This window comes from Gorilla gorilla, chromosome 5, assembly GCF_029281585.2.
Source record: "Gorilla gorilla gorilla isolate KB3781 chromosome 5, NHGRI_mGorGor1-v2.1_pri, whole genome shotgun sequence".
Classification (NCBI taxonomy): Eukaryota; Metazoa; Chordata; class Mammalia; order Primates; family Hominidae; genus Gorilla; species Gorilla gorilla.
The window spans coordinates 22392639-22412048 of NC_073229.2; the positions used below are offsets into that span (position 1 = coordinate 22392639).

The window sequence follows — 19410 nt, forward strand, 5'->3', positions numbered from 1 at the left end:
CTCGCAGTGACTTAAGGGTTGGCGTGGTGCTTGTTCCTGGGCGTGGGGAGGACAGGAAACCGCGGGGTCTGTGAAACGCCCCGTGGTTGTTGAAACGCTGTTGGGGGGCACAAACGAATAGGGCTTTAGGAAGAAAACTGGTGGGAGGAGCCTTGTGGCTCCAAGGTAGGTTAGGAACTGGAGCGAGATGGAGCACGGAGGAGTGAGGCGGCCCGAAGGATGCCCGGGGAGACATGGAGGAACTGGCGAGGGCTTCCCCATGCAGGGCCTGGGGGAGAAGGTGAACTAATGCCTCTGCAGTGCCCCGTGGGGAAGTTCCGCATACTCGGCCAGAGTGATCGGAGTTGGCGGCTGTCTGGGGGAGTTGGGTCAGGAAGCCCCTTCTTTCGCCACCGATGGGGCACGTCTAGGGCCCGGCAGGTGTGCCCTGGCAGTAGATCTTCCCGGGGAAGTGGAGCGCGGGCCAGCCCTCGCTGTTCTGAGCGAGGGCCTGTCGTGTAGTCCACACCGTTCCGCGAAAGGAACCACCATTGACAGCCTCGTTCGATTAGAACCCGGACCTCCCTGGAATCCAGTCTCGGTCCCCTCCCAGCTGCGCTTCGGAGGAGGCGGACGCTCCAAGAGGAACCCAGAGGCCTGGCGTGGGGGGAGCTGCGGGCAGAGCGGAGGCAGCCGCGCCCTCGCGCCGCCCTCCGCCGCGCCCGGCTCCCGCCCCTCGGATCCCACCCCCGGCCTGCCGCGGAGCCAGCGTGCCAGCCGGAGCTCGCCGGGCCACCCCGCGGGGCGCGCGGCCCGGGCTCCGGGTCTTGGCGGCGGCCGGTGGGGCGGGCATGGGGTGGGTGCGCCACCTGGCCACGCCGCCGGCCCTTCGCGGGCTGGCCCGGCCCCGGACGGGCGGGCGCACGGAGGCCGCCTCTTGGGCTCCTCCTGGAGGGAGGCGCGCGGTAGACGGCGCGGCCGCTGCCGTCGGGGCGGTGGGCTCCAGACGCGGGCCGGTTCGCTCGCATGGTCCCCTGCCCCATCTCGGGTCCGTCGCTGCCCGTCCTGGTGTGCACAACCACGCTGCGCCTCGAACCTCGAGGTCCAGGTCCCGCCTGCCCTGGGCCGGGCCGCAAGCGCCCACGTCGAGGCGGGCTGGGGGGCGGTGCCGCGGGCCAGGCCGACCCCGCAAGCGGGACTGGGGAAGTCGGAGCCCCGCCCACCACCCCGCCCCCGCGGCCCCGCTCCTCCCCTTCCTGCCGGCTCGCTCCCGGCCCCGCCGGCCGCCCGCCTCGGCCCCGAGCGGAGCCCACTGCTCCCCTCGGCTGCCCCGCCCCGCCGCCGCCCCGCCCCTCCCGCGCGGGCGGCCCGAAAACCCGGAGCGCGGGAGCGCAGCTCCGCAGGGCCGGGCGGCCGCACTGGGCATGCTCAGTAGCCGGGGCAGGTTTTTTTGGTCGCAAGTAGGAAGCTTTCTGCACTACACCGGAGAGGGGAGCCGCGATCCGGCCGCGCCGCCCGCACGCCGCCGCGCCCGCCCCAGCCCGCCCGGCCCCGCGGCGGGGCGCGATGAGCCCGAGCGCGAGCCGGCCCGCCGGGGAGTGAGCGCGGGGCGCCCAGGGCGCGTTGCGCAGCTGCTCCTGCGCACAACCCCGCCGCGCCGCCGGCCCGCACTGGCCGCGGAGTGCAAGAGGCTCGTCCGTGCCCAGCGCCCGGCCGGCCGCGGGAGCAGGAAGCGCAGGCCACGCAGGACCCAACTGAAACAAAGTGTCGACCGCCCGGCGCCGGCGCCCGCCACGACCCTGCCCCTCTCGCCCGCAACTCCGCCGCCCACCATGGCTTCCGAGGAGCTGTACGAGGTACCTCCCCTCCCCCCGGCCTCGGGCCGCCCCCCGCCCGCCGCCCCTCCCGGCCCGGCCGCACCGCCCGACGGCCCCGCTCGCCGCCCGCGCCCGCCGCGTCCCCTCCCCCGCCGCGGCCGCAGTTTGCTGGACGGGAAATGTGTGTGAGGGGAGCCCGAGCCTCCGTTCCGAGGGGCCCCGGCCGGGGGGTCCTGAAGTTGCCGGGCGTGGGGTGGGGTGGGGGGTCCCAGCCGTGGGGAAGTGGTGCTGACACAAGTGACTTGCTCGGACTGAGCTCAAAGTGCTCTTGGCGTGGGTCATGGAAGTGGAGCCTCCGTTGCCGCTCGGCGGGGAGCGTGGGCGGTACGGGGGGTGGGGGGGGGTTTCTTGACCATTTGATAAAGCATTTGGGAGAGGGTTTTGCCCCTGGTCTTGGGGTGGCGGGGAGAAGACCGGTGCAAACGCTTTCGACTTTGCTGTTCGCCAAAGCGATGCAAAATCTCGCACCGAAAATGCTAAACGTTGACCACATGCTTTAATTAGGTTAGCATTGTGGCCAGAGCCAGGAAATTTAAATTTAACGCTGATACACCGTCATTCATTTGCGCCGCAGCGTTGCAAATGAGAAGGGCATAGCCAGAACTGTAAGTTATGGTCGATGGGTTTAAACCAGCTTCAAGTTTGAGAGTTACCAATTTGGATCTTTAGACATGTTTTGTATGTCTCCATGTAACTTCTTTTGACGTATTTCAAAGTAGACTTCCTGGGAGTACAGAAGTTTGGAAGGCTTTCTGTTCTTCTGGATAAATGATTCTCTTGTTTCACATGTATTTATAAATAAGTTCCTAAGAGACTTAAAACTTGCGAAGACTCTCTAGACTCACCTTTATGATGCGTTTAGGGACCTGGGTGTTGAGGGACTTAAGGAAGCATCTGTAACAAGTAGAGCCCTGTGGCCCCAGGGATCCTTTCAGTTGTCTTCTCTTATGGGCGTATTATTGCTGTTGGCATAGACTAGAGCTTTGTTGTCTGCGATGTTAGTCTTCTAGCAACTTTTTTGTTGCGTTTTAAGAGCAAGTGTTTGCAGAAGTTCTCAGGAGGAAGCTGCCATCTGTAGAATTAAGGGTAAGGTTGTTGCTTCTCCTTACATTGTATGTGGTCAGTATACCTTAGCTGGTACTGAAAATGTTCCATTCTTTTCAACCATTTTACACATTAGCTGTGCCCCGCTGTATTCAGGATACTATTTTAGGTCATTTGGGGATGTAAAAGAAGAAAAATCTCCCTGTTCTCAGGAGCTTTCCTTCTAGGAAGGAAAGTGTTGTGTGTCTGGAAGACACAGAAATGGAGGCTAGGATGTTTGAGGTTGAGGTCTTCCAGGTGAAGTCTGTACAGGGGGAAGTACATAGCATGAGGGTATGGGGGATTTTAGTTTCTACATTAGATCATTCTTTGGTTGTTTAGTCATGAGTGTTCACTCTTGGCATTTGCTTTTATGAGTATGATTACATAATCAGTTCCATCAGTGGATGAGAGTAGCACCTTATACGTAAGTTGTATCCTATGTGTGTAAGAATGATTCTGAAGACAGCACATTTCCCATTAGTATATTATGAACTAAGTTTAGTTCCTTCTGTGCTTATTCTATATCTTCAGGTTTCTATTCCTAACAGAAGTTATTAATGAGTAACATTTTGTACTAAGTTTGTGTTCATTTAACGTTTATCGAATGCTTGCCATATGGAGGTTTCATGGGGAAATATTGAGGTATGAGAATGGTTCATGCTTTCAAGGAGTGTCTATTGGGGAGGAAGTAAGTATATTGCAAATAAATGATACACCTGCACAATTGAACTTTTGATTCTGAGTTTTATTTTAGTTTTGGAAAAAAAGGTATTATAGAAGTATAGTTCAGGTGATAAATTTAAGTATGTGTAGTAAATATGTAGTGGTCAGTATCTTTCAAGGCAAAATTTGTAACTTTTCTTTTACTTATAGGCAACACTGTGACTGTGTTACCATTGAAAGTTGACATTGAAAGTTTTGCATAGCAGTTGAGAGCCTAGATTTGGAGTCAGACAACCCAGTTAGTGACTTCCAACTCTATCACCTTGGGTAAATTAGCCTTGAAAGCTCAGTTTCCTCATCTGTGAAATTGGGATCAGTGTTTCCCTTATAGAGCTATGAAGTTTACATGAGAACATATGTAAAGCCCACCCTAAAATTCCCATGGCAAGCACCCAGTAAGTGATGATGATTGTATTGTAACTGGCTTAAAATGCCTCCCTGAAACCTGGTTTTGTTTCTAAAGGTATAGAGTTGTATTGTTTTCATAAAGGCAGTATTATTTGTAGGGCAGAAGTGATACGCAATTGTAAATGAACACGATAGTCTGACAAGGCTGGGAAAGACACTAAGATGATGTTTTGTGGCCAAGTCAAGGGTTGTTAGTTGCCTTGTTTTGTCCAGTTCTGCCTAAACTGAAATAGAAGTTTTGTATTTGGCCTCAGGCTCCACAAATCTAGAGGGATGTATTGACAGGAGGAAATGTGAAGTCTTGCTTCTCTGAACTCACATGGTCTGGTAGGAGGACAGGTCTGCAGTAACTGTGGGAACTTGGGTGAGTTACCCAACTGCTGAGCCTTGGTTTTCTCGCCTAAAAGAAATGTCTCCAATACTTAGCATGGAACCTGGTATGTAGTAATAGGTCTTTAGTAAATGTTTAAATGGCTATTGAAACTAGGCTTTGTGAACAAAAAATAAAGGAACAGATCCTGGAAAAGATGGGTAGAGCTTGAACCTTGCAAAATTTGAAGAGTTACTATTAGTTGAAGGATAGAATAGATTTACTCCCTACTTTTCCAGCTGCTAGGATTGAGGAAAAACGGATTTTTGATGTGGCATAGGTTAGAACTTCATAGTTTTCACATAAAGACAAGCGTCCTTTACATCATGCTTCTAATGTAAAGGGCCAGATAATGCATATTTTAGACTTGTGGGTTATATTATGGTCTTTGTTGCAACCACTCAGCTCACTTCATGTAGTGCAAAAGCAGTCGTAGACTCCTATATGAATGTGCGCTGTGTCTCAAACTGCTTATGGATAGTAAAATTCATTTAGTATATTTCATATCATTTTATGTGTCATGAAATACACATTTGTGTTTTTTTTCCAATCACTTAAAAATGTAAAAATGATTCCTAACTTGTAGGTTCCACAAAAATAGGCAGTGGGCTGGCTTTGCCCTGTAGGTTGTTGTTTGTTAAGCCCTGCTGTAGGTGATCAACTGTCATAGTCTGTTTAGGAATCTGGGTTTACTCAAGGGTTGGGGGTGTGTGGAAGTTAGACGGTATTTCTAACTTTCATCCTGGCTCTAGACTTAGAGCTAGAAGATCTGGGTGGTACTCCTCCCTCCTTTCCTCCTTCCCTTCCTTTCTTTCTCTCTTTTTTTTTTTTTCCAGGAGTCTTGCTCTATCTCCCAGGCTAATGTGCAGTGGCTTCATGTTGTCAGCTCACTACAACCTCTGCCTCCCGGGTTCAAAGCTATTCTCATGCCTCAGCCTCCTGAGTGGCTGGGATTACAGACGTGCACCACCCCCGCCTACCCCCGCCCCCCCCCCCGCCCCCGCCCTGGCTAATGTTTTGTATTTTTAGTAGAGACAGGGTTTCACCTTGTGGGCCAGGCTGGTCTCAAACTCCTGGTCTCAAGTGATCCGCCCACCTTGGCCTCCCAAAGTGCTGGGATTACAGGCATGAGTCACTGCACCCGGCCTTCCCTTGTTCTTAGAAGCTTGTTAAGTAACTCATCTTGTGCTTGTCTTAACTGTCCTAAACTTTCTCATCAGTAAAATAGGGAGGATGATAACCAAATAATTGAGGCTTAAATGGCATTAGCACGTAAAAGCAATTCTACAAAACGTTTTCCATTTTTAAAGAGGAAAAAAAAACCATCCAACTCTCAAACCATGAAACCAAACCTGTTTTCCCTTCCTCAAGATTTAGGATTTGAAAGTATTCTATAAACTGATATATCACCAGAGAAAGCTGTGAGGTCAAGAGGACCTTAATTTATCTAGCAGTCAAGTAACCACCATGAGACTTTGTTCATGTGGGACTGAATAAGGAATGTATGCTGTAGTAAAATGGAATAAGCATTCTCTTTATTTGTATGTCTTAATAATTCCTTTTTTCCTCAGTAGATGTGGAGTTATTCCCTTGAGAACTCCTGTAATAGTTAATTTAAATTTCAGTAAGCTCTCAATGATTAGTCTTGACCTTCTGAGAGAATATTTATGTTTTCATTTTCAAAAATGGAAGTAAGCTTTTAATAATGAAATCGTATCTGGTGTGTAAAAAATTGTTTTAAAGTTGATTAGTTTGACAGGATGATCAGGATTTGCAGGGGAAGGTAGGTCTTTTGAATCTTTCTTCCTACTTTGCGATAAGATTCCTGCTCTCTCCTGTGCACCACAAGGCTTTTACTTACATTGACCAAAAGCAGTTGTGAATAAGGTCTCAATCTGTAGTTCAAATGGAAGTCACAGAGACCAGGACACCTTTCATGGATGTTGGCCAAGCTAGGTCAGCGTATGTTGTATATGGTGTAGCTGTCTGAAAAGATTGGGATCACCACAATTAGTAAAGAAAAAGAGTTCATTTGACTTCAGGAGTTGATAGTGAGGCAGTGAGGTCAAACATGCATGTGTGTTTTGACAATAAATAGCCTGTCTTAAATGCTCTTTTTCCTGTGAGTTGCTGAGAATATTATTTATTCATTTGCCCCAGCAGCAATGTAGAGACCTCTCGTGTGCTCTTCCTTTGAACTACTTTCAATTCCTGTGTACCAGAATAGTGTTTTTTTCATTCTTGCTGTGATATCTAAGAATCATAGACTTTCCCTCGTGCTCTATAATGATTTTAACCACGGCGAATATTTTCATGGTATGTAGGCAACACTTTCTTCACATTGTTCTGGTTCACAGTTTTGGATAACTGTGATTCACAAAGCCAGGCCTCAAATGAATTCTTTTGTAAATAAGGAGTGATAGTTTTTATATTGTGAACACTCCTAGGTGGAACAGGACCAGCCTGGGGTCTTTTTTCAATTCAGATTCTTGAACCCAAACCACAAGATTATAATTTTCAATGTTTGGATGGAGAGAGGAATCTTATGTTCCGAGAAGCTTCTTTTTGGAATGCAGGTGGATTTAGGAGCCTCTGGATACGCCCTTCTGTGTTTCAGACCCTTAGGCTGTGCGTGGAGGTGGGTGGGGGTGGGTTGGGGATCTGCCTGGCGGAAGAGGAGCTCTCGGTGGACCAGACTGGTTCTTTCTGCAGGCTCCTTGACCACTGCTGGTTGTTAACTGAGTAATTCCAGGAAGGGAATATTAAAAACATCAGGTAGTTAGCTAAGGGCGTTGTAATTTCTGTTTTCTGTGTTTATTGCCTGGCATGTTTGTCCACTAGAATGTAAGTGCTTTAAAGCTCAGATTCATTTTCTGGTCATTATTTTCCACAGCTCAAAATACTGCAATCGTTGCATAATTGTTGAGTTACTTTAATGGAAGAGTGAATTACAGGAATGAATCTCCATTCCTGACTCCTTACTTACCTCGAGGTTCCTCCTCCCCTAAGCATTATGCCTCTTGCTGTTCTTTTTACTCTTAGTTCCTCATCTGCTGACATGGTTTCAACTCTAGAATGGAGAATTTCACTGTTTCCCACACAAACTTAATTCTCTTCAGCCTTTTAAGCTGGGCAAGGTTTTGGGGTTCACATTCTCTAGGAAGTCTGGGGAGGGCCTATTACGAGTCTAGATATGACTTTAAATCCAATTATAACCTCAACTAGAATTTTATGAAAATTTAAACAAGTACGTATGAGCATATTTCAGAGGGAGAGAATCAAGAGCTTTCATCTGATTCTCAGAGGGATATAGGACCCAAAGCAAGTATTAAAAACTGCATTGAGACCTTTGAACTAAGACTTATCTGTGGCTGCCCTCCACGGACCACTTTGACATTATTTTTGTTGAACTGTCCTCTGCCACAAATTACAGTAAAACCATATTAAAACCTCACTGATTGGGTTTAGAAGTCATATGCTATTTCTAGTCTTTAAGTGGCTAATTTTGCAGCTATGCATACATGATGTCTCAAGATAGTCAGTATTTAATGGCACTTCTGACAATGTAAAGATTTTACATTCCTTGAACCCTGGTGCATTCCTGAACTCACATGCTACTGCTTTCTTATTGCCCATGAAAAAATCCCTCATCAAATAGAACATTATTATTTTATACAACCTTTCTTTAGATTCACCTATGACTATAGTTTCTTCAATCAGATCGTCCATCTTCTATCTCAGAACTTCCTTCTGGGATTTTTTTTTTTTTTCTTAAGTGTATCCTTTAGAGATTTAGTGAAGGACTATGGATGGAAAAGTTTCTAGGTTTTTATTTTTTTAATTATTATTATCTGGACATGTCTTTATTTTGCCATCATTTTTTTGAAAGAGAATAGTATTTCAAATAAAACCAGTTAATTGGTTAATTTCTTTCAGCTCATTCTGAAGATGGTGCTCCATTGTCTTCTGCCTTGCCTTTACACTATTCTTGAGACTATTTTTTTTTTTTTTTTTTGAGGTGGAGTTTCACTCTTGTCGCCCAGGCTGGAGTGCAGTGGCATGATCTTGGCTTACTGTAGCCTCTGCCTCACTGGTTCAAGTGATTCTCCTACCTCAGCCTTTCAAGTAGCTGGGATTATGGGCATGCACCACCATGCCTGGCTATTTTTTGTATTTTTAGTAGAGATGGGGTTTCACCATGTTGGTCAGGCTAGTCTCAAACTCCTGACATCAAGTCGTCCACCCGCCTCAGCCTCCCAGAGTGCTTGGATTACAGGCATGAGCCACACTGCACCTGGCCAAGACTGTTGTCAGCATAGGTGTAGTCACTTTATAGGAGATCTGTCTTCTGTCTCTGGTTGTTCTTGAGATCATCTCTTTGACTTTGGTTTCCTCTTGTTTAATACGACAATGTATTTTGTGTGATTTTTTATTAGTTAGGTGGGTATATGTTGTGCTGCTTTTTGGATTTGTGCCTCAGCAGCTCGAAAATGGATTTGACCAGTTTGTCTTCAAATACTCCTTCTCTGTACTCGCCAGGAATTCCAAGTAGACATCTATCAGATCATTTCATTCTCTCTTCTTTGTCTTTTACCTTTTCATTTCCATCTCCTTGTTTGTGTTTTGTTTTCTTTTTATGTGCTGCATTTTAGCTATTTCCTTGGATCTAAACTATAGTTCACTAATGAGCTGTGTTTAATCTGCTGTTTTATTCAACCATTGAGTTTTAATTTTCAATAATTACATTTTTTACTTCGAAATATTCTGGGGAGTTTTTACCTAATCTGCAATTCGTTTTTTAAGTCTTTGGTGTTTGTCCATTTTATGATTTAGTCATTATTTTGGGTTGGGGGCAGTTACTGAGGCAGCTGGGATATTTTCCTTGTTTCCTACAATTGCTATATGGTATCACTGTTAATGAGAGTTATATTTTATTAAAGATCTAGTTAATTTGTAATGAGAGGGCCCTTTGGAGTCATGTTTGCTTTATTGCCAGAATCTGAAGAAACCTTCTGGATTTGGAATTTGTGACATGAGCAGGGATTGAGGCTTTGAACCAACACTTGAGATTTACCTGATGATATTGAAAATGCAAAACAGTAGATTTCAAGAGGACTGTTTATGAAAATGGATTATAATAGTTATAATGCAATTGCTTCTGAAGCAAAATGTTCAATGTCTTTGTTCGGCATGCCTTGATATATATTCTTGTACCACATAATGATACTTTGGTCTTACGATGGTGGTCCCATAAGATTATAATACCACATTTTTACTGTACCTTTTCTATGTTTAGATACACAAGTTGATATGGTTTGGCTGTGTCCTCACCCAAATCTCATTTGGAATTGTAGCTCCCATAATTCCCACGTACCATGGGAGGGACCCTGTGGGAGGTAGTTGAATCGTGGGGTGGATCTTTCCCGTGCTGTTCTCCTGATAGTGAGTCTCATGAGATCTCATGGTTTGATAAAGAGGAGTTCCCCTGCACAAGCTCTCTTGCCTGCCACCATGTAACATGTGACCTTGCTCCTCATTCACCTTCCTCCATGATTGTGAGGCCCCCCCAGCCATGTGGAACTGAGTTAATTAAACTTGTTTCCTTTATAAATTACCCAGTCTCGGGTATGTCTTTATTAGCAATGTGAGAATGGACTAATACACAAGTCCTTACTATTGTGTTAAAATTGCCTACAGTGTTCAGTACAGTAACATCTGTACAGGTCTGTAGCCTGGAAGCAATAGGCTCTACCATACAGCCTAGGTGTGTAGTAGGCTACAACATTGATGTCTGTGTAAGTTCACTCTGTGAGGTTCGCACAGCAGTGAAATTGCCTAACAACGCATTTCTGAGAACATACCACTGTAGTTAAGCAACGTGTGACCATATAGTATACTTTCTTTTTTGTGGAGAGGTTAGCTTCAATATATTTAGAGAATGTCTTTTGTTTTATTTACTTTTTGTCTTATTTCCATTTGTAGTAGGCTCTCTGCTATGTGAAGTTTTCTTTGTTGGTAGTTTCCTAGTGTTTGTTGATAAAACCCAACAATGTTGACTGCACATCATGAATGTTGTTTGGTTAAAATGTATCCGTTTTTCACCTGTACCCACTTTTCATTAGTAGTTTACTGTTTAGGAATTCAAGGCATCACATAGTTGCACACAGAAGCTTTTCTTATTTTATTAATAGCATGTAACTAATGTGGATATCCCAGCTCTTTAGTGTATCTGAGAACCAGGACAAAAAAAGTCATCTTAGTTTGCAAAAAGATGCACCACCCCATGCACACTGGACAACAGCTCTGGGTCTCTCTTGGAGACTGTTGACATTTCCTTTAGGCATTATGTACTTGGACTTGACTGGCACCTTTAGCATGTTAGAAACAGGTTATTTGGTAAAGGAAAAGGCTCTGCCAGAGGCAGGTGAGTTGACGTTAATAAGTTTGTTCATGAAGTTCGCTGAAGAGGGTAGCTGGTGATGGCACTCCAAGTCTTGAAGTGACAGGCTCTGTGGGGCTAGTCCTGCGCCCCTTAGAGCAAGTGAAGGGCATGCTTATGAAAGAAAAGGCATATGTTGCAAAGAGCTATCAAGAAGAGTTTTTAAAAAGTGTTGCTATGTAAGTGTAAGCGAAAAAATTAAGTCTACTTTTATGGTGAACTTAAACATAAATTTTATGGTCATTTCCACCCAAGTTCTCCAGATGGCAGAGGAGCCCGCAGGTATTCTCCTAAAGAGGTGGAGGTGGGAGGGGGGAGGAAATGGCCTTTGCAAGCCTGACCTGTTGTTTGAAATCTCAAGTTACCTTACATGTTTTGTGATATTAACCATGCAGTCCATACAATTTTTGGGATTCAATATGAAATATTTTAAACATATTTACCAAGGAACTCTTCTCCAGAGATCCTTGATTTCGGCTGATGCTTCAGGAAGCTGAGCTGTGGATTAGTGGCCCTGTGTGCCCTTGGTCTCTTGCTGTGTGTGTGTACTCCGGCTTCAGAAGCAGAGACAGACTGTGTTACCTTCCATAATGATGCCGGGTAAAGGAGGCATTAGCTGATCTGGTGAAATGTAAATAAGATTTGAATTAAGTAGTTCAAAAAAAATTTTAAAAGTTTGTTTTAGTAATTGTTTTTAACCAATAAAGATTAAAAATACTTGTTTTCTGTCTGCAGTCATCTTACTGCTAGGGGTTCAAGAGAAGGTGCACTAGTAGTTTTTATCTTGAGTCTTGCTGTTTATTCTCTGTACTTTAAAAAAGTGACTGTGCTGTTGCCTTGAGCTGGTTGTGGGAGCATTTGTAGGGTCCCTGTTGGAATGAGGACCAATCTGCGTCATAACTCCTCTCTGTCTGTGGGCTAGACCAAAGTACCCTTGGAAAACTCCATGTCTTCCAGGAAGTTTCCACCCTTTTTCTCCTCCCTCTTTCCTGAGTGTTACTGTCTGCATGTCCAGCTGTGTCCCTCTAACCTGATTTTCAGCCATCTGCCAGGTCTCTCGAGTTGAGGCTTCATTCCTCCTGTCCTGATTCTTGACCCTGGCTTCTGTACTTGCTGGTGGCCCTGCAGAGCTCTGGCCTGGGAAGTAGAAGAATGGCTGCCCACTTGTGTTTGTGTTACCTGGCTTTTCATCTGCACAGTCCAGAGGGAGGTTCTTAACTGTCTTACACCCCAGGCACGTGAGGTAGAGTGTAGCCAACTCTCCCAGCAGGACAGACTTCTGGGATTCTTAGTCCTCTAACTTCTCTCTCATATGCAGATGAGCTTTTGAACTTAAAGCAAGAGGTGAGTGATTATTTTATTAGCACCTTTAGGGATGCAAAGAAGTAGGAGTGTGTGTCTGAGGGGAGGTGCTAACTAGACTGATCCATTGTGCCCTTCCTTCAGAGTGCACCTAGACGAGTCAGAGTCAAAGTTTCCCCAGAATCATTTGGCACGCCATCCTGCGACACCACTGGTTTCTGCTCGTAAATGAGCTTTTTGAAAAAATCTTGATTCGGTTGATAATACGTATCTAAATGTGCATTCCTCAGTCCTTGCTAAGTAGCTCTAGATGGGGGCTGCTTAAAAATGAAGAGTCTGCAGTGACTGCATAGAGTATGTTGAAAAGATCGTGGAAATGAGGTCCTGTGGAAGTGCGTGCTTATGCCTTGGCAGAAGAAGTTCAGTGCCGAGACCAGACACATTCAGCTTGCCCAGGAACCTAACAAAAGTCAACAGAAAAGAAATTGTGGGTCTGAGCTGGGCAGCTTCATGGCAACACTGCCCCCTCACCTTTGACAGAAAGGCAGCTGGGAGAGAAGGAGACCAAAGACATGAAGGTGGAGGTGGGGACAGGCTGCTCTGAAATTCAAGTCTTTTTTTTTTTTTTGGGAGACAGAGTCTCGCTCTGTTGCCCAGGCTGGAGGGCAATGGCATGATCACGGCTCACTGCAACCTCTGCCTCCCGGTTCAAGTAATTCTCCTGCCTCTGCCTCTCGAGTGGCTGGGACTACAGGTGTGCGCCACCACGCCTGGCTAATTTTTGTATTTTTAGTAGAGACAAGGATTCACCATTTTGGCCAGGCTGGTCTCGAACTCCTGACCTCAACTGATCTGCCCACCTTGGCCTTGCAAAGTGCCGGGATTACAGGTGTGAGCCACCGCACCTGGTCGAAATTCGAGTCTTATAGTCATAATTCCACTGAAAGGAAAGGTCAGGGTCCTTCTTTTGGGTCTCCAGTGGCTCAGTTCTGTAGCAGGAAAGGGACATGACTTGGGGTTTGGTGAACTGTTTAAAAAGGCTTTTCAGGCTGGGTGTAGTGGCTGGCGCCTGTAATCCCAGAACTTCGGGAGGCCAAGGCAGGAGGATCACTTGAGGCCAGGAGTTCAAGACCAGCCTGGCCAATATGGTAAAACCGCGTTTCTACTAAACAAAAATTTAGCCAAGTGTGGGGTGCGTGTAGTCACAAGTACTCAGGAGGCTGAGGCAGGAGAATCACTTGAACCCAGGAGGCGGAGTTAGCAGTGAGCCGAGATCACCTCACTGCACTCCAGCCTGGGTGACAGAGTGAGACTCTGTCCAAAAAAAAAAAAAAGGCTTTTCAGTAGTGGAGCAGGTCTCTGTGAAGAAAAGTGCTTCCCTTAGAGTTTGAAAAGGAACCCTTGGGGCAAATAAGGATGTCAGTGTGCCCTAGGCCCTGAAGGTGGGTCAGGAACTCTCAAAGATTGAAACACCACCCCTCCCCCACCATATTCCTGAGCCCTCACTCTCCTGGGTCACTGGGGTGGGAACTGTAAGTAGGATGGAAATTCCCATCCTTTCTGTGCTTCCCCACCACCATTTAGCAGTAGAAGTGTGTAATTCATATCTAGTGTGACCCATGTTTCTCCGGAATTTGTGGTCTGCCTGTCGAACAGCCAGCCCCCTTCCCACCCCACCTGTTAGGATCCCTGCAGGCTTTGCTTTGCTGTTCTGGGATGAAGGATGTTGCTGCTTCCTCCCTTGTGCCAGGTGGACCAGCCTCTGGCCCTGTCCCTCAAGGTGAAGCTATGTGAGTTAGAGCCCTCCCTGTCTTGTAGCTACATGGCGGGCCAGGTGCTGCTGCTCCTGGCTTTACATTCTGTCCCAGGAATAGCCAAGCCATACTGCTTTATGCAGAAGCTCCTGGTTTTCGTGTTTTTTGTTTGTTTTTGAGACAGGGTCTTGCTCTGTTGCCCAGGCTGGAGTGCAGGGGCATGATCTCTGCTCACTGCAGCCTCTGTCTCCTGGGCTCAGGTGATCTGCCTACTTCAGCCTGCTGAGTAGCTGGAACCATGGGTGTGCACCACCGTGCCTGGCTAATTTTTGTATTTTTAGTAGATACGGGGTTTCACCATGTTGGCCAGGCTGGTCTCGAGCTCCTGGACTCAAGCAATCTGCTCCTTAGCCTCCCCAGGTGCTGAGATTGCAGACGTGACCTGCCGCGCCCGGCTGCTCCTGGGTTTCAGTTGCGCTTCTCTCCCCTAGTGGTGTCTCTGGGCATGGTGGGCCCTCCGCACCACGTCTGTCTTGCTGGGCCGGTTTTATTTCTGGTTCCCTGGCCCTGGCAGCCTCCCCGCCCTAGACATCTCCCCCAGTCCCAGTGGGCAGGAACTCCAGTGATTCAAACTTAAATGCCTGCTACCCAGTACAGTCATTGAGGAGCTCTGCAGTGCTCTGTGAGCTTTTGAGGGGCCACGTGCATCAGAAAGCACCTGCCACTAAAAATTGTTGTAGAATCAGTTATCTGAACTCTGGGTTCAGCGTTGTTCCCAAATGACTTTGCTCTGTTTCCCTAGCTCTCCTGCCTTTGGCCCTATCTGGCTCTTTCCCACCTACTCTGGGTGTTACTCTTCTCACCTGCTCCTGGGTAGGGCCCCCACAGCACTCCATGGAGTAATGGGGAGTTGAACCATTCAGAGAAGTGTAGTTTCCTGTTCTTAATGAAAGACATCAGGTGAACAATAAAATCCTCCTGTTTCTCTAAAACAAATCGCCTTTCAGACGACAGGAAGCTGCCCTTCATGCCTTTGTGCTCCCCCTTCCCTGTGGGTTGTTTGTCCTTGCTGGAGAATGGGTTTTCTCTCCTGCTGTACATCATTGAGGACATCATCCTGTCAGGGTTTTGCTAGGCCGGTGTTGTGTGGATATTGATAATGATAAAAGGCAACAAGCATATAGGAAGATTTGCTGTTCTCCTCAGTTAACTCTTTTGGATATATGCTGTATTAGCAAGAAGCTATTTACTCTTTCAGTAAGTGTTTGTTAAGGGTGGTGGTATTTGAAAGCCTTGAGTTTATAAAGTACTAATGAAACCTTTTAAATACGAAGACAGCTTTTTACTTAACAAATGTTTAGTGAGCAGTTAACAATGGGACTTAATACTATGTGTAAGTGACCTTTTGCATGCTGTATAAAAGCTTGTCAGAGTTCAGGAGGTGTTACTGCTGTGGTTTTGGGTTTACTTGAGAACATTAGATGTTATTTTTCTCCAAGACACATACTAGTGACCTTGACAACAACAAACTCATTTTTCTTGGTATGAGGACTAGAGTTAGGAGAATTTCTGAAGCCCTTTTGGAAAGTAGGTGGACATTTGAGTTCCTCACCTGCCTTTTCCCCTGGTCATCATACGTGGGATCATTAAGCAGAACACAGAGCAGACTTGACTAAAGCAATGACATTTTGTAATGTAGCTTATGGAAGTAGAATAGGAAGGCTCAGCTAATTACCTGTAATTTCAAAGGCAGCCAGTAGGTTTCCTGTGTACAGCACCTTGGAAATCTTCTGTATGGACCCAAAAATGAGTGACTAATTACAGAATAGAAAATGAATAAGCTTTGTTCGAGGTTAAGCAAATTTGCAGGAAGAATGGATTTAATGCATCGTCATGGAAAGCAATTTTTGACTGTCATCAACAATTTCAAGTTAAGCAAGTATCTGTAATGAAGCACAAAACATTGATAAAAACAGAGAAAATATCAGAGATTCGATTTGTCCAAGTAGGCTAACTGAAAATTTGGTCCAACAAACATCAGCAAGTGCTCACTTTGGAAGAGAATGAGTTTTTAAAAAATTAGGCCCCAAAGGTAGGTACAAACTGATGATTTAATATCTGTTATTAGTGTTTCTTAGAGAAACAGAACAAAGTGTAACGTCTTTGGAGAATACATTAAGGGAGGAAGCTTTCCAAAACCAACATGAAGACTCATATACAGTGGCCCCATTGACATTCCTAAGAATCAAGAAAGCATCGTATGATCTTTGTCATCAATACCACTGTTCACTGTATAACCGATTCCATAGGCTCAGAGAGATGTGGAAATCAGGATATTTTGAGAATCAGTGAGGTGGAGGGAACAGGGCTGGGCCCTAGTGATGAAATTTTTAACGAAGACCTTTCATTTTGTGTGTGAGAAACCGCTTTTGATTTACAACGTATCATCAACCTCGCTCTCTAGACTTCTAGTACTGAAGTACTTTAGTTCACGTCAAAATCTGTTTCTCAATTAGGGAGTGAAGATTTGGCACCATAGAGCATATTGAAAAAACTGTGTTGGAGGGCAGTCCTAAAAGAGAAAAAGTTCTGAGGATATTCTGTGTTGTCAACAGCTTCTTTGAACTGGGAGTTTGGCCTCTGACGTCTTGGCTTGAACTAGCTGACATCCACTTGGCAGGCAGGCCCTCTGAATTTCTAGCATTTACACGGTCTCATTACCTTAGTGTGGGACGTATATAATTTAAGGGCCCTGTGTGTGTTTACTGAGCAAAGAAACATCAAACAAAGAAAAAAAAAAGTCCCATGCCCTACCACCCTGGTCTAACTACGACGAACCACAGAAGACCATCATTCTGGACAGAAGAGTGGATGTATACAGTTAACAGTTATTTCATAAACACAGAATCGTATACATGGTATTTAGCAGAAGATAAATATAAGTTAATAGGAAGGAATTGTAGAATTTTTTTTTTTTTTTTTTTTGAGACAGAGTCTCGCTCTGTCGCCCAGGCTGGAGTGCAGTGGCGCGATCTCAGCTCACTGCAAGCTCCACCTCCTGGGTTCACGCCATTCTCCTGCCTCAGCCTCCTGAGTAGCTGGGACTACAGGCGCCTGCCACCACGCCCGGCTAATTTTTTTTTTTTTTGTATTTTTAGTACAGACGGGGTTTCACCATGTTAGCCAGGAATGGTCTCGATCTCCTGACCTCGTGATCCACCCGCCTCGGCCTCCCAAAGTGCTGGGATTACAGATGTGAGCCACTGCACCTGGCCAGGAATTGTAGAATTTTATATGAAAACATTTTACATCATTGGATCACTTTTATTTTGCCTTTTCCTTGTTGATTTGTTGGAGATCTTGGTATATAATAGTTTCTAATCTTTGCTACTATATACGTTGGAAATATCTTCTGATATATGGCTTTGTCCTTTTTAAAATCTATAATACAGTTATGTTTCACTTGCCAAATTAAATCTGACATTTTAATGTAGTCAAATTTTTATTTAAAAAATTTTTTTTTTGAGACAGAGTCTCACTCTGTTGCCCAGGCTGGAGTGCAGTGTCATGATCTCCGCTCACGGTAACCTCCACCTCCCTGTTCAAGCGATTCTTCTGCCTCGGCCTCCCGAGTAAAGTAGCTGGGACTGCAGGCACACACTACCATGCCCGACTAATTTTTGTATTTTTAGTAGAGACAGGGTTTCACCATGTTGGCCAGGCTGGTCTGGAACTCCTATCCTCAAGTGATCTGCCCACCTTGGCCTCCCAAAGTGCTAGGATTACAGGCATGAGCCACCGCGCCTGGCTTCTCTCATTTCGTTTTTTGTTTAAGAAATCCTTCCTACCCCAAGATCATTGTCTGCTGTGTTTTCATCTAAATATTTTGCTTTCTACAGTATGAACTTTCACTTACCTATAGTTTGTTTTTACAGTGTAGCCTGAGCTTGGGGTTCAACTTAGTTTTAAAATGTGGATAATCCATAGGCGCTGTTTATTAAATAGACCATCTCTCCCCATTATTTGCCACCTCTGTCACAGATGTTTCCATCCATGTGTAGGGCAGTTTCTTCTGTTCAATTGGTATTTGTCTTTCCTGATTCATACCATGCTGGCTTGACTAGCATGGCTTTATGAAGTCTTGGAAACTCGTCCTTCCAGGTATCTTCATTGTGTTCTTTTTTTCTGGCAAATTTCTCTCCTCTTGGTGGTGTGCTCTTCCATCTACACCCTGGAATCATCATGTTGATTACGTGAGAAACCTTGTTGGACTGGGGTTGGTACTGCATCGTGTTCATGGATTAATCTGTGGCACTGGAGATATAGCAGCGGGCATGACCGCTCAGCTACTGCCCGCCCACCTTCAAGGAGCTTTTATTCTAGTGGTGGCAACAGTCTAGTGAGAATTGAAGTGCTAGTGGCTGGTGGGGGTGGTGGTATTTTTAGGTGAAGCAATCAGGGAGAGCTTCATTGATAGGGTAACATTTGGGACTGGGGTTGGAGTGAGGCCGGCAGGAGGCCAGTGTCTCTGGAAACCAAGGGAGAGAATGGTGGATGAGGTTGGGGGTACTTGTAGGACTTCATAAATGTGCTAAGAAGTACTTTGAGTTTTATTTGTAGTAAGATGGGAAGCCATGAAGGAATGATGTAATAAAATTAAGTTATTTTAAAGTTTATGCCGGATGCTATCTGGGCAACTGGAGGGAGACTTAGAAGGAAGCCAGGAGACCAACTAGGAGGCTGGCAGAATAATCCAGGCAAAGGATGATGGTGGTTTGAAACCCAGGTGGTGGCATTGGGAGGTAGTAAGGAGTGATTGCATTTCGGGGATATTTTGAAGGTATTGCTGAGCAGGATTTACCCATGGATTGGATATCGGATATGAGGGAATGAGAAGGAATAGAAGGGACCTGGAGTTTTTAGGGCTGAGTAACTAGAGTGGACTTGCCATTTACTGAGATGGGGGCTCATGTGTAGGGCGCAGCTTTGACTTTATTGCCCTGGAGGGCTGGTGGGTATTTAGGAGTTGGATTTTAGATGTGTCGAGTTTGAGATCCCTTTTAGACATCTAGTGGGAGCGGCTGGGCAGCTGTGAACTACACAGGATTATAGTTCAGGGCAGGAGAGAATTTTAGGAGTTATCCATGTAGTACACTTGGTTCTTAGAGCCATGAGTGCATTTAATCATCCAGGAGGTAAGCATAAGTAGAGAAGAGATGTGAAGACTGAATCCTGGGGGCACTATAGCCGTCATCACATAGAGCTTGCGGGGAGATAAGAGACACAGTAAAGAAGACTGAGAAGAGATGTGACCAGAGGAGGAGGAGAAGCAAGAGATAGTGGTGCACTGGAAGAAAACCTCAAGGAGGAAACGAGCCCCACTGTGTTTGGTGCTGCTGAGGACTGGGAATTGACTGTTAGATTTGGCAGCGTGGAGGCCACTTGGCAGCAGCTCTTTCGGTGGAGTATGGA

General features: G+C 46.0%; 1 protein-coding gene across 3 annotated transcripts in view; it reads left to right on the top strand.

Annotated features, from left to right (window-relative positions):
* The first annotated feature begins 1378 nt into the window (after nucleotides 1-1378).
* CDYL (chromodomain Y like) overlaps nucleotides 1379-19410 on the top strand; it is a 181276-nt gene continuing 163244 nt past the window's right edge. The window contains exon 1 of one of the 3 annotated variants that reach the window (XM_031012412.3): nucleotides 1379-1835. In XM_031012412.3, coding sequence (XP_030868272.2) covers nucleotides 1404-1835 — 432 coding nt within the window. In that variant the 5' untranslated portion in view covers nucleotides 1379-1403. Of the gene's footprint in view, nucleotides 1836-2423; nucleotides 2462-19410 lie in introns of those variants that run through there. The other 2 variants (XM_031012411.3, XM_063707299.1) reach the window with 2 other exon arrangements.